Source organism: Narcine bancroftii, chromosome 11 (genome assembly GCF_036971445.1).
Source record: "Narcine bancroftii isolate sNarBan1 chromosome 11, sNarBan1.hap1, whole genome shotgun sequence".
NCBI classification, from domain to species: Eukaryota; Metazoa; Chordata; class Chondrichthyes; order Torpediniformes; family Narcinidae; genus Narcine; species Narcine bancroftii.
In genome coordinates, this window is record NC_091479.1 from 101,788,333 (window position 1) to 101,813,753 (window position 25,421).

The 25,421-nt window shown below is 42.7% G+C and overlaps 2 protein-coding genes across 5 annotated transcripts in view; one reads left to right on the forward strand and one right to left on the reverse strand.

Annotated features, from left to right (window-relative positions):
• The window catches only part of tmtc3 (transmembrane O-mannosyltransferase targeting cadherins 3), a 67,896-nt gene extending 43,005 nt beyond the window's left edge, over positions 1 to 24,891 (reverse strand). Inside the window, exons 1-7 of one of the 4 annotated variants that reach the window (XM_069904301.1) lie at positions 24,794 to 24,878; positions 22,783 to 22,906; positions 17,109 to 17,311; positions 14,172 to 14,390; positions 11,337 to 11,436; positions 8,126 to 8,241; positions 1,965 to 2,137 (exon numbers count right to left, since the gene is read on the reverse strand). In XM_069904301.1, the coding sequence (XP_069760402.1) occupies positions 1,965 to 2,137; positions 8,126 to 8,241; positions 11,337 to 11,436; positions 14,172 to 14,390; positions 17,109 to 17,297 (797 nt within the window). In that variant the 5' untranslated portion in view covers positions 17,298 to 17,311; positions 22,783 to 22,906; positions 24,794 to 24,878. Of the gene's footprint in view, positions 1 to 1,964; positions 2,138 to 8,125; positions 8,242 to 11,336; positions 11,437 to 14,171; positions 14,391 to 17,108; positions 17,312 to 22,782; positions 22,907 to 23,589; positions 23,861 to 24,793 lie in introns of those variants that run through there. The other 3 variants (XM_069904300.1, XM_069904299.1, XM_069904298.1) reach the window with 3 other exon arrangements.
• A 256-nt stretch (positions 24,892 to 25,147) lies between these two features.
• cep290 (centrosomal protein 290) overlaps positions 25,148 to 25,421 on the forward strand; it is a 110,104-nt gene continuing 109,830 nt past the window's right edge. The window contains exon 1 of the mRNA XM_069904309.1: positions 25,148 to 25,416. The gene's annotated coding sequence lies outside the window, so the exon portion shown is untranslated. The remainder of the gene's footprint in view (positions 25,417 to 25,421) is intronic.

Here is a 25,421-nt window from a genome sequence, read left to right on the forward strand (position 1 = left end):
AATAGCCTCATTAGCAAACATGAACACCACAGACCAAGTAGCATCCCTCCATGTCATCAATATTTCTGACTCTAATTTGAAATGCATAATATGCAACAAATATAAGAAAATACATCTTATTCACAATGATTTAAAGCTCGTACCAAAATATGTGATACATATACGATTAGAATCTAAGTCCTGAAATTCTGAATGGCTGATCTCCATTATATGTGAAGAATCATTTCCTACATTAAAATAATGGCAACAGTTCAAAACTACTTCACTCACTGTGTAATAACTCAGGTTCACATTCTGAGGTTATAAAAGGGAAAATAACAAATTTAGCCCTCAAGGACCTAAGCTCCGATGATGAGCTTCTTCTGGTTGTAAATTGCCTGTCAAGAGGAAATAGTTCTTTCTATCTGATCTATTAAGTCATTTTAAACATCTCTTTCAGATCACTCCTTAATTTTTTTTTAAATTATTTTATTTTTCACACTATAAACCATACTGACCAAAATACAGACATTTTTTCTCTTGAATATATAGTGTCATTTTCTCCCCTTTTTCCCCCCCCCCCTCCCTTCCCTCCCTCCCTCACCCCCCAATCCCATTTATTTAAAGTTCAATCTATAAGATGATGTTCCTGTAAAGAATGGTCCAGGTTTCTTTCCGTTGATGATAAATTACTCCTTGCTGCTCTTGTCATGGGAGGAGTTCACCAATGCACATGTGCATGGATTACAGTTTAATCCAGCCATTCTTAATCAGGGCCATACGGCCCCCTTAGGGCCACAGCACATTTATGCAGGGATCATAAAATACTTTTGTTTTTAATGTAGTTGGAAGGAGAGAAGTACAGAAGAAACTAAGTAAACATGATTGCTTCACAGGGAAGGAGGCCCATAAACGTTGAGCAGAGTCCTAAGGGGGCCAAAGCTAAAACAAATGGTTGAGAACTGGAAAAAGGACACCATTTATTCCATTCTCCTTAACTAATGCAATATTAAAGTGAATCTATTGATGGATTCATCTGTAGATAAACTTTGACTGCTAGTACAGCAGCAAACATGGGTTTGAAAGGAAGAGAGGAACAGGCATTTATCCACTGCACAAGAACAGAGCCTCCGTTCAGAAACAGAACATCCATTAAACCACCTTCTCCATAAACAGAGGAAACATCCACAGGTTTAAGTTCAACCTTGAGCTTCAGCTATTTCAGAATGCAGTTAAAATACTACCAAGTTGCTATGGTGCAATATATTGGTCAAGGCCAGGAAAGGAGCTACAGATGTCCTTAACGGCCATCAAGGAACCTGCTAGTTCAATAATAATCTGATAACTTCTATGAAACTGTGTTCCTTCCCCACCCCAACTATTTTGTTCAGGCACCTGCCTACATTTTGCTCATATCTTGATGAAGGATTCAAGCCTGAAACATTGATTCTGTATCTTTATCTTTGCTCTATAAAGTACATTGTTTGACCTGCTGAGTTTCTCCAGGATTGTGTTTTTATTTTGATTAATTCTAACTTCCACAGTTACCATGATCGGATTTGTATTTAATCTTTGAATATGGGCCTTTACGTTTTTTGTCCAGTAACTTTCACTCTATTCTTCCCAATGGCACAGTAGTGCCTTGCTATTCCAGCGCCAGTGACACAGGTTCGAATCCAACGCCGTCTATAACGTGTCTGTATGGGGTTTCTCTAGGTACTCCAGTTTCCTCCCACCGTTCTAAACATATAGGGGTTGTAAGGGGCTGTAGGTCAAATGGTGTATTTGTGGGCCATAGGTTCGAGGGCTGGAAGGGCCTGATACTGTGCTGCACGTCTAAATTTAAATTTAACTACACTTATGTTCCCTCCAATTAAAGTTTCTCAGTATTTTAATTGGATTTATTAGTAGTTATTTTACATGGGCCCAGGTTTTGAACACCACTATCCAACTCTTCTTGTTATGTCCAAGGCAGATCAGCTTACCTGGTGAAAACTGGCAGCTGGGATTGGATAACCTGAACACGGACAATGACCAGCAGAAGTGTGCTGAGCATCAAAAAGATGAGCTTGATGAGAGTTTGCAGTACCCATAATGGTAGATGGCCTTTCCCCTGCACCACGTGAACCACAGTCTCTCTCAGAATATGCAGGGTGAACTAAAAGAAAACCAAATCAAAGCATAAGGCACCTTCTTAACAATGCAAGATGTCTTAATACAGTAAAACCCCTAGTATCCAGCACCAATAGGGATTGGTAGATGCCAGATAGTGGATTTTCCGATTGCACGAGATTGCACGTTGCATGACTGGTGATCTGGCTGTGAGGAGGAGCCAATTTTAAGCTTTCATATTTTTTACTTATTTCTTTTCTGATTTTTCTTTTGCTGGTTGCTTGAGGCTGCCAGTTGTTTGAATTCCAGATAACAGAGATTTTACTGCAAATAGAATGATGGGGTGGTAAATTGGATTAGGAAATATGCAGATGATACTCAAATAGGTGGAATTGTGGATAATGAAGAAGGGATTTGGACTGCTTAGAAGAGTGGTCTGAAAGATGGCAGATGGAGTTTAATGCTGATAAGTGTGAAGAGCTTCATTTTGGTAGGAATGATCAAAACAGGACATGCATAGTAAATGGGAGGGCATTGAGGAATATAGTAGAGCAGAAAGATCTAGGAATAACAGTGCATCCTTCCCTGAAGGTAGAATCTCATGTGGATAGGGTGGTGAAGAAGCCTTTTAGTAGGCTGCCCTTTATAAATCAATGCATAGTAATACAGGAGATGGGAAGTGATGTTGAGATGGCTCAATGCATTGGTGAGGCCAAATTTAGAATACTGTGTGTAGTTCTGGTCACTGAATTATAGAGAGAGAGAGAGAGAGAGCAGAGAGGATTTACGAAAATGTTTTAGAATATTTTATTTAATCAACATATATAGGATCATAATAACAAACAGTAGTAAAAGTAACTAATACAATGATAACAAATATATGCTGAAAATATATATTTTAAAATAAACCCTCCCTCCTCCTCCCCAATCTAATCTAAAATACATAATATCATTACTGCATAGTAATTAATATGGATTGCATCAGGTGACACTCAAGGATCCCCAAAATATCATAAAATTGTTATTCTTTCAGGGAAATCACTGGTCAGGAGAATCTTTTAAAAATAAATTATAATTGTAACCTCCTAATTCTAGGGTTCGGGCTCCAAATTTGTAGAAATAAGGAATATTTTCCCCTCAAATTCTGTAATTTTTTTTCTAATGGAATACAACTTTGAATCTCAGCATGCCATCTGTCTAATGTTATTGAAACATCAGATTTCCATGTTACAGCAATACATTTCCTTGCTATTACTGAAGTTAACTCAAATTTTAATCGAGAATCTGACAACAATAATTTAGGAGTAACACTTTCAAAATGTCCTAACAATAATAATTCAGGTTTTAATGGAAAAATCACTCCAGTTATTCGTTGCAAAACTTTACTAACAGAAACCCAAAAAGAATTGACCTTCAAACAAGACCATGTGGAATGAAAAAAAGTTTCAATTTCTTTTCCACATCTGAAACATTGGTTCAATTTTTGAGGTGTAATCTACAATTGATGTAAAAAATTATAATGGAGTAATTTATTTCTTTCACTGATAGCATTAGATAGAACTTGCCAAACCTGCTGATCTATTATCGTGTCTTGATCTTGTTCCCATCTTTCTTTTGAATTAAACAAACCTACTTCTAGGTGTTTGTTCTTGTACCAAAATGAACGTAATTGAAATAAATTTTTTAGTCATTCCATCAACTAGAATTTGCTCCAAATTTGAAAGATCTTTTAAAACCATTTCTGATCCTAATTTCTCTCTTAAATAAGCTCGCAACTGAAAATAACAGTAATATATTGTGAGGAATATCAAATTTAATTATTAATTGATTAAAAATCATCACTCCATCATTATTATAACAATCTCCCAGTTTTGAAATTCCTTCATTATTCCATATATTTTAAAAAGTTTTTGTTTGTTTTTTTTTTTTAAATAAATAAATAAATAATTAGTGGTGTTTTTAACGAAAGAAGATTACGAAAATGTTACCTGGGTTTCAGTATCTAGATTACAAAAAAAATTGAGCAAATTAGGTCTTTATTCTTTGGAGTGTAGAAGGTTGAGGGGGGGGGGGTGGGATTTGATCGAGGTATTTAAGATTATGAGAGGGGATAAATAGAGTTGATGTGGATATGTTTTTTCCATTGAGAGTAGGAGAAATTGAAACAAGAGGTCATGAGATAAAAGTTAAAGGGCAAAAGTTTAGAAGTAACATGACAGGTAACTTTTTATTCAGAGAGTGGTGGCTGTGTGGAATGAGCTTCTGGGAGAAGTAGTAGTGGCAGGGTCAATTTTCTCATTTACGGCAAAACTGGATAGGTATATGGATGGGAGGGGAATGGAGAGTTATGGGCAGGGTACAGGTAGGTGGGACTTGAGGAGAGGACTTAGTTCAGTGCAGACTAGAAGGACCAAAATGGCCTATTTCCATGCTGGAATTGTTATATGGTTATATTGTAATCCTATTTGCAAGTAATTAATAATAGCAAATTGTGGAATATGATGCTCTGAGCACAAATGGGCAGAAACGAGTATGATTTCCATGCCACAATAGCAACCTCAGTGTCAGCAGGAACAAGTAGTTGGTTGTAGACTTCCAGAAGAGGGATGGAGCTCACTCCACAGATGATAATAACAGTGCTGAGGTGGAGTTATTTGACAGCTTTAAATTCTTTATCTCCAGTAACTTGTCCATCTGCATCATGCAATGGCTAAGAAAGCACAAGTGTCTCTTCTTCCTCAGAGGTCTGAGGAAGTTTGGCACGTCACCTGCATCCCTTAACTTCTACAGGTGCACCATGGAAAGCATTCTGTCAAGGCCCATCACTGCTTGGTTCAGGAACAGCTCCACTCAAGACTGCAAGAAACTGCAGAGAGTTGTGACTGTGGCTCAAGCCATCACTCATACCCTCCTCCTTTCCATCAACTCCATCCCTCAATGCCTTGGAAAAGCAACCAACATATTAAAATTCATCCCGCCCAGGCCACACACTACCCCACCCATCAGCAAGAAGATTCACAAGTGTGAGATCACACAGCATCCTATTCAAGGACAGTTTGTTTCCCGCTGTTATCAGACTTCTAAATGAACCTAAATAGTAACATTATGTTGCCTTTGCTCTATGCCAACTGATCTCTCTCTGTAACTCTGCACTGTGTCTTATTTATTGTACTTCTTTCTTCTTTGGCTTGGTTTTGCGAACGAAGATTTGTGGAGGGGTAAATGTCCACGTCAGCTGCAGGCTCGTTTGTGGCTGACAAGTCCGATGCGGGACAGGCAGACACGGTTGCAGCGGAAAATTTGTTGGTTGGGGTTGGGTTTTTCCTCCTTTGTCTTTTGTCAGTGAGGTGGCCTCTGCGGTCTTCTTCAAAGGAGGTTTCTGCCCGCCGAACTGTGAGGCGCCAAGATGCACGGTTTGAGGTGATATCAGCCCACTGGAGGTGGTCAATGTGGCAGGCACCAAGAGATTTCTTTAGGCAGTCCTTGTACCTCTTCTTTGGTGCACCTCTGACACGATGGCCAGTGGAGAGCTCACAATATAACACGATCTTAGGAAGGCGATGGTCCTCCATCTGGAGACGTGACCTACCCAGCGCAGTTGGATCTTCAACAGCGTGGATTCGATGCTGTCGGCCTCTGCCATCTCGAGTACTTCGATGTTAGGGATGAAGTCGCTCCAATGAATGTTGAGGATGGAGCGGAGACAACGCTGGTGGAAGCGTTCTAGGAGTCGTAGGTGATGCCGGTAGAGGACCCATGATTCAGAGCCGTAAAGGAGTGTGGGTATGACAACGGCTCTGTATACGCTTATCTTTGTGAGGCTTTTCAGTTGGTTGTTTTTCCAGACTCTTTTGTGTAGTCTTCCAAAGGCGCTATTTGCCTTGGCGAGTCTGTTGTCTATCTCGTTGTCGATCCTTGCATCTGATGAAATGGTGCAGCCGAGATAGGTAAACTGGTTGACCGTTTTGAGTTTTGTGTGCCCGATGGAGATGTGGGGGGGCTGGTAGTCATGGTGGGGAGCTGGCTGATGGATGACCTCAGTTTTCTTCAGGCTGACTTCCAGGCCAAACATTTTGGCAGTTTCCGCAAAACAGGACGTCAAGCGCTGAAGAGCTGGCTCTGAATGGGCAACTAGAGCGGCATCGTCTGCAAAGAGTAGTTCACGGACAAGTTGCTCTTGTGTCTTGGTGTGAGCTTGCAGGCGCCTCAGATTGAAGAGACTGCCATCCGTGCGGTACCAGATGTAAACACCGTCTTCATTGTTGAGGTCTTTCATGACTTGGTTCAGCATCATGCTGAAGAAAATTGAAAAGAGGGTTGGTGCGAGAACGCAGCCTTGCTTCACGCCATTGTTAATGGAGAAGGGTTCAGAGAGCTCATTGCTGTATCTGACCCGACCTTGTTGGTTTTCGTGCAGTTGGATAACCATGTTGAGGAACTTTGGGGGGCATCCGAGGCGCTCTAGTATTTGCCAAACCCCTTTCCTGCTCACGGTGTCGAAGGTTATGGTGAGGTCAACAAAGGTGATGTAGAGTCCTTTGTTTTGTTCTCTACGCTTTTCTTGGAGCTGTCTGAGGGCAAAGACCATTTCAGTAGTTCCTCTGTTTGCACGAAAGCCGCACTGTGATTCTGGGAGAAAATTGTCGGCGACACTAGGTATTATTCTATTTAGGAGAATCCTAGCGAAGATTTTGGCTGCAATGGAGAGCAGCGTGATTCCCCTGTAGTTTGAGCAGTCTGATTTCTCGCCTTTGTTTTTGTACAGGGTGATGATGATGGCATCACGAAGGTCCTGAGGCAGTTTTCCTTGGTCCCAGCAAAGCTTGAAAAACTCATGCAGTTTGGCATGCAGAGTTTTGCCACCAGCCTTCCAGACCTCTGGGGGGGATTCCATCCATACCTGCTGCTTTGCCATTTTTCAGTTGTTCAATTGCCTTATATGTCTCTTCCCGAGTGAGGACCTCATCCAGCTCTAGCCTTAGGGGCTGTTGAGGGAGCTGGAGCAGGGCGGAATCTTGGACTGAGCGGTTGGCACTGAAAAGAGATTGGAAGTGTTCTGACCATCGGTTGAGGTTGGAAATCTCGTCGCTGAGGAGGACTTTGCCGTCTGAGCTGCGCAGCGGGCTTTGGACTTGGGGTGAGCCTTTTACACAGTGCTGCCTGAGTACACAGCCTTTAGAGCCTCATAAAAATCCCTGAAGTCGCCAATTTCCGTGCTGAGCTGGGTTCGTTTGGCGAGGCTAGTCCACCACTCATTTTGGATCTCCCGGAGTTTGCGCTGAAGATGGCTGCATGCGCGACGGAAGGCTTGTTTCTTCTCTGGCCAGGACAGCTTTGTAAGGTGAGCCTGGTGGGCAGCTCGCTTCTTTGCCAGCAGCTCCTGGATTTCCTGGCTGTTTTCGTCGAACCAGTCCTTGTTTTTCCTGTACTATATTGTACTATATATCTAACTGGTCACAAAACCACCTCTATCACTGCATTTTGGTACATGTAATAATAGACAAACTTCAAGCTAACACTTATTCATTGATTTGTAGTTACAGGCTTTTACAGGAGTGAGGACTTTAGGTACGTGGCGAAGGTGGTTCTCTTCTAGTAGGAGGTTAGAAGGGTATTTGATAGAGGTGTTCAAGAAAGGGGAAAGAGAAATTGCTTCCATAAGAAAAGATCAGGTTCAAGGTGAATGGATGAAGAATCAAACCAATAGGAAGGGACAATTCACACTGAGTTTTTGGGATGACACTTTCATTATAATGGTGTTCCCGAACAAGCCCAAGCCTGGTTGGAATATGGACAAGGGTCAATGCCACCCAATCAAATCCATGAAATTCTGACAATGAACTTGAATGCCCCTCCAATTCTTTCACTGGTCATCTTCAATTTAGATTCCTTGATTACCATCTCACCTGCTAATGGAAACTGTTCTCCCCAGTGCATGTTTTAAAAAAATAAAGGCATCCTCAATATTTATCAAAAGGGACTCGCTTGCAGCCTTCTAATGACACAAGCAATGAATTTACAAAATGTTACTTACCCCTTGAGCCACAAAGATTTCGTACACAAAGCATATACCAATGACTGTTATTCCCTGTTCTTTGCAAAGTGTTGCAGCAGCAACTAAAATGATTGTGGTGACAATGGGTGTCCACACTGCAAGCAGAAAAACAACGGACATTTCATCCTGTCCAGTCAAGAACAAAGATGTAAATTTCCAACTATAAAGACTTGCAACCTCTTGATCTGCAAAGCTCCATCACTACCAATGAAGCAGAGATTGTCGCAAAGGCATGATGACAAGAAAAATGCACTCAGCGAGACCCCACAAATTGCAATGAGATAGTTCACTAGATAATCAAAGTCCTGAGTGGATGATGGGTGGTAGGTGGTCAAGTGGGCTCTACAACACCCTCAACTCCCCCCACCACCCCCTCCCCAAACCAGGAGGCCACTGCATATTTAAAGCTTTGTTTTCTTTTCCCCTCACGTAACAAATATTTTTCATGTTTTTTTATGTAGTTGGTAGGAGAAGGTATGGAAGAAACAAAAGCTTGACTGCTTCACAGGGAAGGGGCCCCATAAACTTTGAAGTCCTAAGGGGGCCATAGCCAAAACATAGTTGAGAGTGGCTGTACTACATAATTTCTCCAATACTGCCAATGCACGCTCAAGGAACAGAAAAGCCCACGCTGTCATTCCACGTGACCATGGATAATCCTTCCAATTCAATATCCTTTTCCAGCTTTCTCCATATCTACTTTGATCCCTCTAGCTTCAGAAAAATATCCAACTCCTGCTGGAATATATTTACTGAATTTGCATCCAATTACTTTCTGTGGTTAAGTACTCTCTGGAAGGCATGTCTCTCCAGCTCAGTCTTGTGGTTTAACCCATCCTCAGACTGTGACCTGGCCATTGGGAACATCCTACAGTTAGTTACTCTAATTTCCAAGGCTCAGGTCAGCAGTGTGATGAGAACACCCTCTGTTAGTCTGGATGACTTCAGCTCTAACAACTCCCCAGAAGCTTGACAGATTCCATGTTAAGGCAGCCCACTTGACTGCCACCCATCATCCACTCAGGAGTTTCATTCCTCCACTCCACGTGGAGTGGTTGTAGTTTGTGCCATCTACAAAATGCCCTGCAATTACCCAGAAAACCTATCCTGCAGCACATCCCCAACCTCCAGACTCAATGTCATGAAGACAAGGCAGCAGGTACACAGTAACACTGCTGCCTGCCAGTTCCCTTCCAAGTCATATTCCATCCAAATAGAAAAAACCCTTCATCGCTGAGTTAAAATCCCAGAATTTCCTACCAAAAGCACTTTTATCAAGGAGACTACAGCAGATGGTTAGCAGTTACCACCATGCTTCTACAGTGCCTGCTACCCAGATTTGAATCCACTGTTGTCTGCAAGGATTCTCCCCTCATTAGCATGGGATTTTTCTGGGTGCTCCAGTTTCCTCTCAAGTTCCAAAGACGTACGACAGGATTTGTAGGTTAATCAGTCACTTGGGTATAATTGGGTGGCATGGGTTCATGGACAAGTAGGGCCTGTTACTTTGCTGTATCTTCAAATTTAAAAATAATAATTCAAGACAGTAGCTCCCCACTACATTCTCAAGTATTCAATTAGGGTGGAGTAAATGTCAGACATCCCCAGATCCCAAAAATTAATAAGAAATACAGAAAAGCATTACTGTTTTAGAATCTTCAAACTGCAGGAAAATATCAGCAAGTATGCATTTTAAGAGTACACTGGGACTGTTGTTGCAAGGTTCAAAATCCTGTCTTTACACTACAAGGGATACAATATTCAAAGATAAGCAGGTAAACAAATTAAATTGAATAAACATCCTTGTTCTTCAGAAGGTTCTAAAGGTTGAGAATCACTGCTCTGGACCCAATTGTTACTGAAATATTTTGCTTGAGAAAAATTGTCATTGGCCCATTTCTTTTAGAGTTATGAAACCGTGCACATAATAAATCAATTAGGTACAATTAAAACAGTGGTTCTCAACCTTCCCTTCCCACTCACATCCCACCTTAAGTAATCCCTTACTAATCACAGAGCACCTATGACATAGGGAATACTTAAAGTGGGATGTGAGTGAGAAGAAAAAGGTTGAGAACCACTGATTTAGATTCCATCCTATTAAAAGGGCCTGATAAAAATTAATTTCAGTGTTTACAGGAAGTAAACAGTGAATGCATTGTTCTTAATTATTTAAAATTAAATAGTGTGTAATAATTCTCACTAACTGAAAAGATAACTCCACTATTTGAAAAAAGGAATATGAGCAAATAATTAATAAGTGAGGGAATGGGTTTGATGGAATTGTTCTAAGAGCAGGTGTAGTGGGCTAACTGGTCTCAAATCTGACAATGGAAAAGAACGAGAGAGAACTGGTAGTTAAAAGCAAACAAGAAGAAGCTGGAAAGACCGCAGCGGGTTATGGAGACAAATGGGCAGACAACATTAAAGCTTGCAAAATACTGACAGGTTGAACAGACTGGATGTGAGCAGAATCTTTCACCTGGACGGAGGTCCAGAATGAGGTACTGCGGTCTCGGAATACTGGAAAAGACATTTGTGGCTGAGAGGGGCAGAGAATTTGCACTCATAGGATAACAAACTGTGAAACTTGCTATTGCAGAGGTGGAATATTGTTAAGGAGGAAACAAATAAATTTGAGGAAACAAAAGGCATCAAGGGTTATGGAGAGAGAAGGAATATGATATTGAGGCAGATGATTAGTCACATCTTATTGAATGATGGAGAAAGCTAAAAGAGCTACTCCTGCCCCTATTTTTCTATGTTTCTGATCCATTTAACATTTAAATTTAGAAAATCACCCTTCCGTATAACCCTTTGGACTCCATGTCCTGGTTTTCAGGGACTACCAACAAGCGCACATATTCCATGTCCCTTTTTTGCAGGACTCCCAACTCTGTATCCTGGTTTCCCAGGACTGGTTTCATACCCAATCACCAGCTACTGGTGTTCATACTGTAAAGGTTTACCCATGGAGTCAGTTCGAAGTACGGTATATATTGTGAAAGGTTAAAAATGGCCCGAGTCCAAAGGGTGAAGACAATGAATTCTGAAACAGCCCAAATAAACAGATCTCTGCAGTTAATGGCTAGTTTATTGTGTCACAAACTAGTTGCTAAATTTCTACTGATGAATTTGCCTTAAGTGCACAGGATCTGGTAGGCATTAAGAAAAATGGAAGTTCCCTTACCGATTGAATTGTTGGGACCTTTAGATTTGGTGTATGATAAAAATGCAGCCAGAAAGAAAACAGAGGACAACAGTTCAGCCCGTCCCACGACTCCAGTGACCTGTAGGATATAGAGAGAGAAAAATGAAAATCTCCAGACAAGGTAACATGTCATATTATAACCAAAATAAAGTTAGAGCTGCTAAACTGTACAAGATGTTGGCAAGACCATTTTTTATTGTGCACAGTTCTGGACAGCCAGCTATTGGAAATATACTACTAAGATGCAGATTCACAAGAATGCTATTGAACTGGTTGCCTTAAATTGCAGCTTTATAGAGGTTCATAAAATCATGAGCGTCATAGATTAAGGTAAACAACTCAGTCTTTTTCGCAGGATAGGGTCATCTAAAATAAGGTGGGGGGGGAGACAGACTTAAAAGGGTCCCTTCTTCATATAACAGCACTGAACTTCACCAATGGGATTGCACAATTCAAGATGATGGCTCACTATTAACATCAGAGTGATTATATGTGGGGATGAAACGATGACCTTGGCAGTGACGACCACATGAACCATAAAAATTGCTAACAAGAGGGAAGAGTTTTGCTCAATGGGTTTTCAACAGATGTGCAAAATATCATCTTTTTACAGTCAACTATAATAATCTCACTACCAACAGTAAAAAAAAATTCAGTTGAGATTACTACTGTCCAAATGTCTCTAAATAACTGCTGAGCCAGTGAGAGGCACCAGACATTAAAACTATGAAGGAATTGGACAACATTGGCAGATATATCAGCTTGAACCAAAAGTGGAGGCTATAAATATAAAAAAGTCCCATTGAATCTAACAGGGAATTGGAGAGAAGCTTCTCTGTCTACAATATGTGCTTTGAGTGTGAAATTTGCTGCCCATGTGTAACGATTGAAATGAATATCAATTATGCACCCCAGGGGGAACCTGAATAGGGAGTGAATGGAATAAAAGGATGTACTGGCAAGATGAGATGGAGGTTGTGGAGGGGAGCTCTGGTGGAGTATTATAACAGCAGACTTCAGTTGGGGTGAATGGCCTGGGTTTCTGCCATGAATCCAATGTGCTTGCTATGATTGTCGGATGATACACTACCAAGGTGAGTTGTGCCACACAGTGGCGGATATTTGGTACTACACACAGACATTGATTCTCGATCTTTTAAACAATTATCTTCACCACAAGTATATTTAGTGATGCGTCTTCCAACTCACTGCATGGCAAAGAAGTCCAAAGGTTCATTACCATCCAAGTTAAGAAATTTCTACACCCTTTGGTTTTAAATGACTGTCCCTTTGTGACTCTCCCATTAATAAAACAGCTACTCTGCCAAGCCTACTTTGGATCTCAATTGTTTGAATAAAATCACCCCATATTCTTCTAAACTCCAAGAAATACAAATTCAAACTGTCTAGCCTCTTATTCCAGGATTTAATCTGGTGAATCTCCTTTAGACTATGTGCACTTTTAAGTTAAGGCAGCCAAAATTGCAGGGTATTGTACTCAGCTGGACAACTGTTTCAAAGTCTTCTTCTAAAATTCCAACCCTTTCACAATATAGGCCAACATGCCATTTGCCTTCTGAGCTATTTGTTGGACCTGCCAGCTAACCTTTCATGAAACACCAAAGTCTGCGGACAGCACTATCTCGATTCTGAGATTTCCTGGTTTTTTTTGCTTATTCTTTGTTCATTTCTTGAAGCCCGAAATGTTGGCAATATATCTTTATTCCTATGGACAATCCAAGATCTCCAGCATTTCGGTGTGCTTTTATGACTTAACCTTTCATGATTGATGCATTAGAACACCTAGATCCCCTGTTTCAGTCTCTTGCCATTTAGATAATAATCCATCCTTTAATTCCCCTTACTGAAGTGTGTGACCTTCCCCTTCCCCACATTAAACTCCACTTGCCCAGTTTTCACGTAATCACTCAAACTATCTAATCTGTTGCACAACCCCACAGCACCTTTCCATCTTTTCCCATATCACCGGCAAGCATAGAAATCCTACACTGCTTTTCTTCCTCCAGGTCATTAACACAAATGGTAAACTATTGAGGGCCAAGAATTGATGCCTGGGGTGTTCCTTCAGTTGCCTCTCACATCACAAAGGACACGGTGGTTGGTCAGCCAATTATTGTAAATTACCCTTGGTGTAAGTGAAATGCAAGAGCATCAGCAAGGACATGTTGCACACATGAGAAAGAATAAGCTCCAGGGAAGGAATTGCTGAGAACTATAGAACAGACTCAATTGGTTAAACGGCTTCCTTCGATGTTGTGAGCAGTATGACAATTCCCAAGGATGCTGTCGCTCACTGTAAACTTTTATTGTTTCATTTTGTTCATTGTCCAGTATCCAGTATTGTAGAGAGCTATTGCATGATCCCCAGAAGTACCAGATCAACTTGTTCTCTGCCAACATGGATATGGGCTGAATGGTCTCTTTTCAATTTGTTTTTAATTTTTAGACATACTGCATGGTAACAGGCCATTTTGGCCCACGAGCCCATGGCATCCAATTACACCCAATCAACCTACACCCCCCAGTACGTTTCAAATGGTGGGAGGAAACTGAAGCCCCCAGGGAAAACCCACGGAGACACGGGAGAATGCACAAATTCCTTACAGACAGCGTGGGATTCGAAACCAAGTCCTGATCGCTTGTAGTGTAAAGGTGTTGCTCTAAGCACATGGTTCTAAATTGATTGTTTAGGAAATCCTATTGTTATTTGCACGTCAGACTTCAATAAGTTTGGACAATTTACTGCACCATAAAATACAGAATATACTTACGACATCATAAATCCTTACTTACTGCTTCGGTGTGAATTGGATGAACTGCAAAAAGCAGAGAGGCGACAAGGCTGGATTTTCTATCCAGAAACAACTGGCACACTTTGAGATAGATTATACAGACCAATGCATGCAGAACAAGGTTTGAAAGGTGGTAGAAAGCAGAATTCAGTTCACTGAACAGGTAGTTCAGTCGAAAGGTGAGCACAGTAAGGGGCCGGTATGATTTGTGGCTTCTTTCCTGCAAAATAAAACAACAAATTTTGACAATTTACAAATCCATACAAATAGAAAATAACTCAATTCAAATAAAAGTATGTGAACAGAACAAAAATTACAAATCAATTCACATTAGAACATTACAAGCCATTCAAGATTAAACCATATCCACAATAATTTATTTTTGTTTTAAGTATTTTTCCCAATAAATTGTTACATCTGAATAATTTTCTCTGTACTAGAACTCAATTGTAATTCTTTCAATTGGTCCATATTCACCTGAGCGGGTGTAGAGATTGGCTTGAAGACTGCAATTCTGACCAGGCGGCACTTTCTCAATACTGAGTTAGAGGACCAGTTTAAATTTTTGTAATGAAGTCTCTGGAATGGAATACAGCCTAGAGGCAGATTGTTACCCACAGACTTGAGTGGTTATTATTTTAAATCTTACTATTTATACATATAGTCCGCACAAGGCCACATGTTCCAAACTCCAGCTCATTTTGGTAAACAGCAGCCCTGTACAGTATTTGTTTTTTTCTCCTTCAATTAACTCCTTTTCAATTTTTTTTCCAATTCCATTTGCCTGGTTTTGCTCCATATTCCTTTAGACTCCTATTGAATGAAATGTTTTTAATGCCAGTCTTGAAAGTTTCAGTTTATCCTTTGACAAATGGCCTTGCTGACCACATCAGAGAACCACATCTAGTAATGAATGCCACACTATAGGAACAATTTAATTTTAAGAAGTCAAGGTGGAGTAGGAAAAATATTTCAGCTTCCTGTGGAGTACTAGAATAAGGGAAATAGCATAAAACCTGCAGCTTGATGAACCTGATCATTTCGGAGGCAGCGATGGAGAGGAGTTTTAGGGAAGCAGTCACCCCTAAAAGTCAGGCAGCTGCGTGAATGACAGGGGACGTAAAGGGGACGAGGCAGAAAGAGCATAGTACCCCGGTGGCCCTTCCCATAAAGAATAAGTATACTGTTTTGGATACTGTTGGTGGGAATGCCCTACCAGGGACAAGTTGAAGTGGTCATGTCTTTGGCACTGAGACTGGGCCCTCAGCTCGGAAGAGAGGAGTGCAGTAGCGTTAGGGGAACAACTTGCCTACCTCAATCTTATCTATGCTTTTGACAATTTTGTACATTTCCATAAGTTCCCCTCTCATTCTTCTAGTGCACCTTCAAGATGGTAAGTCACTCATTAGCTCTGGTGGCTAATGAGGTAGTCTTTAAAGTAAAAGTAAAACACGAAAATCTGTAGAAACCATGATTGAAGTCTTTAAAATAATATCTGAACAGAAAATAAGATAGGGATGCATAATTTGAGAAGGAAAATCAAGATTGCATAGGAAGGCTGAACTGGAAGAGTGGAAAATATCCAATAGCAGTCGGATATTAGAGGGGACTGCAAGACCAGAAAGGATTTGTACAGAATGAGAACTTAAAAAATTTAGTCAGCTGCCAGAGTGAGTCTGTGCACTCAGTGGCAATTTGAAGAGAAGGGGATGCAAATCAGATGAATTTTGAATGACCTTATATTCAGAAGATGGAAATTGAGGCAGGTTGAGAAAACACCAGTCTGAATTAAATCCTGAAAATGGTTTTGTACCGAACAAACTTAATGGGATACTCACTTTTAAAGGACATGATCAGATGTTAGTGAACAAGAGTACCCTACGATTTACTAGAACCAATGTTGATGTTCCATTTCACGTCCACTTTCCTGCCACACCCTTAATTTCACAGGAGGTAGAGATTTCAAATAATGATGCAGTTAATTTTTTAAAAAATTTCGACATGCAGCACAGTAAATAGGTCCTTCCAGCTTCTGCCGCCCAAATGCCCTAATTGACCTACAACCTCTGTACATTTCTGAAGGGTGGAAAAAAACAGAACTTGGAGGAAATCCATGGAGATATGGGAGAATGTACAAACAGCACCGCTTTCGAATCCAAGTCACTGTCGCTGTAATAGCATTTCACTAACAGCAATGCTGACAGTCCTGCCATTATCTAGATAACCATTTAAGACAAATTATGGCTTTGGGGTAATGCAGATGCATTAGTTCAAGTTTATTTTCATCCAATTGTACAAGTACAACCCAACGAAACAGTGTTCTCCAGTCCTCGGTGCAAAAACACCACCAGACATAACACACATACAATCCAGATATATGCAATACATATCGTTTAATAAATAGTTGTCTCAGAGGGTTAATTCAGCATTCTCACTGCCCGTGGGAAGAAGCCATTTCTCAGCCTGGTGGTTCTGGCTGAGACAAGACAAATGAGTGGAACGAGGAGAAATTTGGCCAAGGCTGCCCAATCTTCACTAGTATTTAAAATGAGATGTTCGTGAGACACAGAGTTCAGAGGGGATCGACAGGGTATATGCTGAGAGGCTTACACTGCAGAGTTTAGAATAATGCCAACAGGAAGGGCCAATCAGCAGAAGAGGATGAACTTCTTTGACATGTTGCACACCTTTGGAATTCTTGTCGGATGGTGGGAGTTGCTCAATCATTGAATGTACCCAAGGTGACTATCAACAGATATTAAGTAATGAACAGATTTGGGAATCAGGTAGGCAAGGAATTAACCATTGAACAGTAAATCATACTTCCATTTCCTTTGAGATTGCACCTTTGAAAGTTGGTTAAAAGCAACATTTTAAAAAAGTCTAATTTGCAATGTTGGAATTTTTTTATCTTAAGATCACACAATTGCAGTATTACCTCACTCATAGGGGTTCCCCAGAAGTCATTGCGGAAGAGGTTCTTCAGTGGTGTTGAGGGATGGAGATCTTTATTGTCCAGAATGGCTGAAACATCATCAAAGACAAACCCACAAGAGGTACTGTTCCAGTAACACACAACCACCACCCCGATCAAAAGAAGTACCTCCTTCCAGCTTACTTCAGCCATTCTCCTGCAGAAAACTAGAATTCAAAATATATTTTTGTTTATACATCTATGGAATGAAGTACAACATCATTAATCCAATTATTTTTATTTTCTGTAGCCACTTTTACTTCTCAACTTATGATGAGCTATCTTAGACGATTGCCCTATTAACTTATTTTTCAGTCAACTCTATGCAAACAAAATACACAAAGGTGAACAAGAGTGCTAAAATGTAGCATTTTCAACCCAGTCTCCACAACAGTTTTCCTGTTTACTGACTATTTTTTCTAGGGGATTCCTGACCTTGAGCACACAATGCATAATTGCATTACTCTCAAATAGATTAATATATGCTTCATTTTTTTAAATGAAATCTATGAAGATTTTCTAAAAGTTTCCTATTGTAGCGTTCGCACGACACAGGAATGGAGAAGAATAACACACACACACACACCAAAGCCTTGAAGTTGAGACTGGTTTATTGCACTGGCTGCTGCATTTATTTGGGTCCCAGGCGCTGATATCAGGGCCCTGCATCATCGGAGCACCGGCCTGGGATTGGCCAGCATTCCCACCACTGTTTCCCATCTTCCCGCCATGTGGGAGGTCACCTGGGATGACGACCAGTGTCTCCCCCAGGTCTGTGCAGTCGTCCCATTCATCAGCCATTTTGTAGGCCAGTCTGCATCTCTGTGCACAGGCCACTACATGACACCCCCCCCCCCCCCCCACACCGAACTAATGATTGGACTGTTGCCCGTTGACTTGCAAGTTTGCCCTTGCGTTGCCAGGGTCCTGCTGCTGCGCTTTGGCAAGGGCCACATAGTTGACCTTTTCCCCGTGATGTGCTGTATGTCTGTGTTAAATTTAGACACATAGGACAAGTGTCTCTGTTGTTGGGCCGATCACGGGTCCGATATCTTATGGAAGGCAAAGGTAAATGGCTTGTGATCGGTGAAGTCCTTGAATTGCTGACCTTCCAAAAAGTTACAGAAATGTCTTACCATCAGGTATAGCATCAATAGCTCTCGTTCAAAAGCGCTGTATTTGAGCTCTTGGGGGTAGAGGTGCCTGCTGAAAAACGCCAGGGGTGGCCACTGGCCTTCAAGAACTGTTCCAGTATGCCCGCTACTGCTATGCTGGAGGCGTCAACTGTTGAGCGGTAGGTGCCTCTGGTCTTGAAGGGTTGCATTGGCCACTATCCCAGGTGATGTCCTTTGTCTTCCCCATCAGTGCGAAGAGGAGGCACATGATGTGGGCTGCTGCTGGTATGAATCTGTGGTAAAAGTTTATCATACCAGCGAATTCCTGTAGCCCTTTTACTGGTTGTGGCTTGGCGAAGTGCTGGACTGCCTCAACCTTTTCGGGGAGGGGTGTTGCATCATGTTTTTTTTTTATTTTGTGCTCCAGAAATCAATAGTGTCCAGAACGAACTGGCACTTTGCGGGGTTAATTGTCAAACCGAACTCACTCAATCGGGTGCACAGATGTCTAAGGTGGACGGCGTGATCTTTGTGACTGTGGCTAGCAATGAGGATATTGTTCAAATAGATGAATGCGAATGGAAGGTCCTGGCCCACTGCGCCATCAGCCGCTGGAAAGTTTGTGCCACATTTTTTAGACCAAAGGGCAAGAGTAGAAATTATAATCACGGTCTTGAGGACGTCCTGGAGGTGAACTTGAATTTAGTCATACTCCGGATGAGGTTCACCTTAGAAAACACCCGTGCCCCATGCAGGTTGGCAGTGAAGTCTTGGATATGATATTGGGCGGTGGCCTCCACCCTCCCGCTGTTTTTTGCACCATGTGGAGGGGGGAGGCCCAGTGACCGTCAGAGACCTGCACAGTCCCTAGCTCCTCCATTTTCTTGAACTCCTCCTTCACTAGGCTGAGCTTTTTGTGAGGGAGTCAGTGTGCCCTGACATGGAAAGGGGGGGCTTTTGGTCAGAATGTGGTGCCTTACCCTGTGCTTTGGCTCAGCAGCTGAGAACTGCAGTGCCACTATTGAAGGGAACTCTGCCAGGATCGGGTGAACTGATTATCTGAAAGCATTATAGAGTCAAGGTGGGGGGGTAGTTTGGCTTCCCCCAGAAGTAGAGTCTAAAAGGTTCTGGCATGCACCAAACGCCGTCCCTTGAGATCTACAAGCAGGCAGTGGGCATGAAGGAAGTCAGCTCTAGGAGCAGTTGTACCAGTACCGCAAGGATAAAGGTCCATGCAAACAGGCATGGACTGAAGGGAGATGGTGCGAGTATTAAAAGTCCAGATGGAGGAGCTGTTAGCTGCCCCAGTGCTGGGCCCTGCTTGCCATTGCGGGGGTGGGGGGGGGGGGGCAGGATGCTTATCTCGGCACCAGTGTCGACCAGGAAACGCCTGGCAAGGAGTCCCAAACATAAAGGAGGCTATCACATGGGCCAACTGCCACAGCCATCAACGACAGTTATCCAGGGGGTTTCCCGAAAACCCACAGGGTGGACAGCATCGATGGGCCTCTGCATCCAATGCAGATAATAGCAGCAGAATTGTCCCAGGGTATTAATGCCTCTCCACTGGTCTTGGTCTCAGTCAGCTGTTCTTGCGGCTTGCTGATGTGGTCTACGATGGTGCTGGTATACATCTTCGCTCTCCAGAGTATGTCTGCCCGGCAACCCTCCGGGGGTCGCTGAAGTCCTCATCCATGAGCAAGAGTTGGATATCCTTGGGCAGCTGCTCCAGAAAGATCTGCTCAAAGAACAGACAAGATTTATGGCCCTCAGTCAAAGCAAGTATCTCGCTCATGAGTGGGGATGGGGCTCAGTCCCCCAATCTGTCAATATGCAGCAATCAGGCAGTGCGCTGGTGCCGGGAAAGCCCGAAAGTGTGATTAATAGCTCTTTGAGGGCTGAATATTTGTCTTACTCCGGAGGTTGTTGTAGGAAATCTACGACACTTGATACTGTATCTTGATTGAGTGCACTTACAACGTAGAAGTAGCGGGTGTCGGCGGCGGCTATGTGTCAAAGCTGGAACTGAGCCTTGGTCTGCTTGACCCAGGTGTGGCTGCGACACCCAAAACATTGGGAGACTGAGTGAGAGCACGTGGATGATCACTGGCTCTACCTGGTCTGTCATCTTCAGGTCCAACTAATGGTTGGACCGTCGGGGTCATCAATGTAGTGTTCGCGCTACACAGGCGTGGACAAGAATGACATGCACACTAAAGTCTTGAAGTTGAGACTGGTTTATTGCACTGGCCGTCACGTTTATACAAGCCCCTGGGATTTGCTGGTGCTCCTGCCACAATTACCCGTCTTCCTGCCATGCAGCACGTTATCTGAGATGACAGCCAGTGTCAACACAGGTCCACAAGGTCACCACAATCGTCAGCCATTTTGTAGGCTGGTCTGCGTCTCGCTACACTATGGATTTTATGGTTCAAAAGATTTCTATTCAAATATATTGCATGATGTGTCAGGAAAGATAAGAATACAGTAAAACCCCTGGTATTCATAATTCAAGTAACCAGCAGTTTCAAGAAAAAAAATCAATGAAAATACATTTTAAAAATTAAAATAAATAAGAATAAAATAATATGTAAAAATTAGCAAGTTTAAAATTGTAAAAGTAAATGTCTGAAGTAACATAAACCTTGCTTTGTTCATTACAGCTGTTTGAATAAAATTGCATAAAACAGCAATGGGTCGCTCAGGATGAAGAGCTGGTTGATGCCACTCGCTGTTGGCGAGATTCTCTTAAATTGTCTCCTTATTTTTGCTTAGTAAAAGTTGCCCTAGTAAGAGGCTTTATCTATAAACTTGGGGGAGGGATAAGGAGGGATAACTATAATATTATTGTTTATCTGTGCAGAGGGAGCAAGTTACAAATGCACCAACAGCTAAATATTTTCAAAAATGTGACTAAAAGTAAAATATAATGCTTTAAGGTTTATATATTCATACAAGTGAAATTTTTTTCAGTACTTTTGTGTTTTAAACATTTGTGTTTTATTCTTAATACAAGTGTATTAGGTAGGCCTTGTAAGAACAAGTCTCAAGCAACCAGAAAATACTCTTAACCAGCATCTACCAATCCCCATAAGTGTCAGATACATCTTCATGGATCTTCTCAAGTTGAAAATATACTTCAAGTAAACCATGAAAGGCAACAATAAAAACACATGAAACAGAGCATTTTGTTGGTTATAGTCATACAGCAAGGAAGCAGACCATTCAGCCCATCATGTCCATGATGACCAAACATTAACTTACGGTAATCCTGCTTTAAACATCTTTTTTCTCTCCCCATGTTCTCACCAAGTCCCCCCAGAAACTCCATTCACTTGCGCACTAGCGTCAATTAACCTACTAACTTATTTCTTTGGCATGTGGGAGAAAACTGGAGCACCCAGAGGAAACCTATGCAGTCACAGGGAGAGCATGCAAACTCCACACAAACAACACCCAAGGTTAAGATTAACCCCAGATAGCTTGTCCCACTGTTAGTTATTAAAATATTAGCTAATCTTCCACCTCTGTGTCATCTCCTGTATTAATCCCCTTACCTTCTGCAAATGAGATCATGTTTCAAATAGCCACCACTACCCACTCAGGTAGAGAATGTCAAAGTGCTCCTCTCTGCACTCACCCCAGGACCTGCTATCTTTTCTATAATAATGGCAACCAGAACCTTGTGCATCGCTCGACATGTGATCTTATCTACATTCACTACAATGGTGCCCTCAGATTTCTTAAGTGGACTTGTATCCTCAAACTACTCAGAAATAATTAAATCATGAAGCGCGTGAAATTCTGCCCACTTAAATGTGATGTATCAGAAATTCACTACTTCTCAAAGTACGCAGAGAGCGGATTAATCAAAACTGGTTATATTTTGTAACTCCAGGTCAGACAATCAATAGAAGATGAGACAATAGCGTAACGACTTGAACCACAACTGACGTTGTAATTAGATACATTCTCAAAAATAGATGTAATATAACTTTCAATTTATGGGAAAGCTCATTTCATTTCCTATGCTACACAAAAAAAAATCAAAAACCTTCCCAGAGTCAAATAATGCAGTTATGCTATTCTGCTCCACCAAAACAAGCATCAAACATCGTTGACCTCAGTAAGAAAAATGTAGTTGAAAGTTCAATTCCATAGATGCAACTACATATAGTTTTACTTGTTACTCACATCATACACGCAGTTCTCTGAACTCTCACTCCACCTACAACAGGATCATTCCGTTGCCAGTTGTCAATTGTCAATGTAGCTCATACAAATATCACCAAGTGTCAATTGGTTGCTGCATGTCATACATTACTGAAAGCATCTCAATTCAAAATTATTGCTTTGAGTCATCTTCAGATTGTGGAAGGCATAAAAAAAAGCACCTTTCTCTCTCTCTCTCTCCAATGATACAACAAACATACATGTCAACCATTTAAGTGCTTCTGACAATTTAATTGTACTCATCCCTTCTCAGCAAGGTAAATAAGTCATTTTAGAAAGTAAAAACATACAAGCCAGTGTCAGACTTGCACAAGAGGTCAGTGCATCATTTCCCAAACTTCAATCATCAGTTTAGTTCTGGTCACCTCAGGAACGATGTGGAGAAGATGCAGAGGAGATTTACCAGGATGTTGCCTGGATTGGAAAACAAGTTTTATGAGGCAAGGTTAGTAGATCAGGGAAGAAGGATGAGAGGCGACTTAATAGAGGTATAAAAGATTCCAAGAGGCATAGACAGGGTAGACAGCCAGTATCTTTTTCCCAGGGCAGGAAAACCAAACACCAGAGGGCATATTTACACAGTGAAGGGAGGGAAATTTAGGGGAGACATCAGGGGTATTTTTTATATATAGAGTGAGTTGTGGGTGCCTGTAATGCATTGCCAAGGATGGTGGTGGAGGCTGAAACAATAGGGGGATTTGAAAGACTCTTAGACAAGCATATGGCTGAAAATAAAATAGAGGATTACGAGGAAGGGCTTAGTACATTTTTTTTTGGTCAGAATACATGGGTCGGCAAAACATCAAAGGCCGGAGGGCTCCACCCTCCTCCAATCTGACCAAGCCTCCTCTCCCTCCAACACCTACCTTCCCCAAATGTCTCCTTCGCCCACTATTCCTCACGCCCAACCCTCGACCCCCACACCCATCTCTCCTCCCTGCCATTATCATCCTACCGGCTCCCACCTCCCAAATGTTTCCCCGTGTCCACCCCCCACACTCGAGTCCCATCGCCTTTACCCTCCCAGCTCCCAGCTGCTTACCCTTACCCCCGCCCCCGCCCCCCGCCGGACGGACGACCTCTCCCCTTGGCCCTACCGGTTTCTCTCGGTGCCGCCCAGCACGAAACGCCGTTGACCACCACCTTCAGTGGGATCTCCAGCCCGGGCCCCACCTCACTTCCGGTCCGTGCCGGTGCCGTCCGCCCGCAGAAGCCGGGCTGCAGCTGTGGCTGCGAGCGTGAGTTCCGCGGCGAGGACCATCCACAGTCCTGCAACACTGCACGGGAAATTACTCCACTGGTCACACACAAAAGGTGCGGATGGGAAATTAGCAGAACAAGTGTGGCTATATACACAGACATATACTGAGTACTTAAATGCGTGCATCTATAGAGATATGTGTGGGTATCTATCTAGAGATGTAAGTGGGTATCTATCTAGAGGTATGTGTGGCTATCTATCTAGAGGTATGTGTGGCTATCTATCGAGAGAAATGTGTGGGTATCTATCTAGAGATATGTGTGGGTATACATGTGTGTGACCACATGCCACCAGAATGTTATTTGTAATGAGAAGTTGGACAAACGGGAGTGTCGGAGGCTGAGTGGAGACTTGATAGAAGTTTATGAAATTATCAGATAGCAGTGGATATGGAGGTCAGTCTTTTTCCAATGATACATTTCAAGACGGGAGGGGGAGCTTAAAGATGAGGGGCATAAAAAGTGGTTGGTACCTGCAATATGACAGACACGTGAAGAAGGAAAAGTTGGGATACAAAATGTGGGCAGATGGATGGAATTAATTAGATTAGCATCCTGCTCAGCACAGACATGATGGGCTGAAGGACCTGCATCACTGTTCCACGTTCTGTACAATCTAATGATTGACACTTTTGTGGAAACTTCAAAAATCTCTCCGAAATGTATCCATCACAATTTTCCCTTCATGACTCGGTTACGATGTACTGCTATTACTTTCCTATTTCTCCAACCATACACGTCAGGCTAAGATGCCTTTCTGAGCAGACTACTCCTTACCTTCTGTCTGTAAGGAATTTGTACGTTCTCCCCGTGACAGCGTGGGTTTCCTCCCACCCTTCAAAACTTACCGGGGGTTGTGGGTCAATTGGGTCTATTTGGACGACACGGGCTTGTGCGTCTGTTACCATGCTGGGGGTCGAAATTTGAAAATGTATTTAAAAATGTTATCCTTATCCTCTATTGCTCCTTGTCCCTTGTCTTCGAGACAAGTGATGTTTCAATAATGAAAATAAATCTTTTGGTGCCCTGGAAGGTAATTACCGGAAGGTTCAAGAGGCAGATGGCTGTTCATGAACCTCGAGGTGCTGGTCTTCAGGCTCCTGCCCGAAAGGAGCAGTGAGAGACCGGGGGAGGGAGAGGGAGAGAGGGAGAGGGGGAGGGAGGGAGGGGAGAGGGAGAGAGGGAGGGGAGAGGGAGGGGGGAGGGGAGAGGGAGGGGGGAGGGAGAGGGAGGGGGAGGGAGAGGGAGGGGGGAGGGAGAGGGAGGGAGAGGGAGGGAGAGGGAGGGGGGAGGGAGGGGGGAGGGAGGGAGAGAGGGAGGAGAAGAGGAGGGAGAGGGGGAGGAGAGGGAGAGGGGGTGGAGGAGGAGGGAGAGAGGGGGAGGAGGAGGAGGGAGAGGGTCCTTTGGTGTTGGCAGCCTTCTGGAGGCTCCGTTCCTCCCGGATGTTTTGAATGGAGGGAGGCCGGGGCCGTGATGGACTTTCTGCAGCCTGGTGCGTTACTGGCCTTCCACACCCCTGCAAAGGCCGCCTACGTCCCACATCTTGCCCCTCGACCCGTCTCCCTGGCCCGGGATTCCGGATCTCGCGAGGCTTCACGCTCTGCAGCCGAGCGGATTGGCTGCTGCCGTGAAGAGCGCGAGCGGTCGCCTAGCAGCGCGGGCAGGTAAC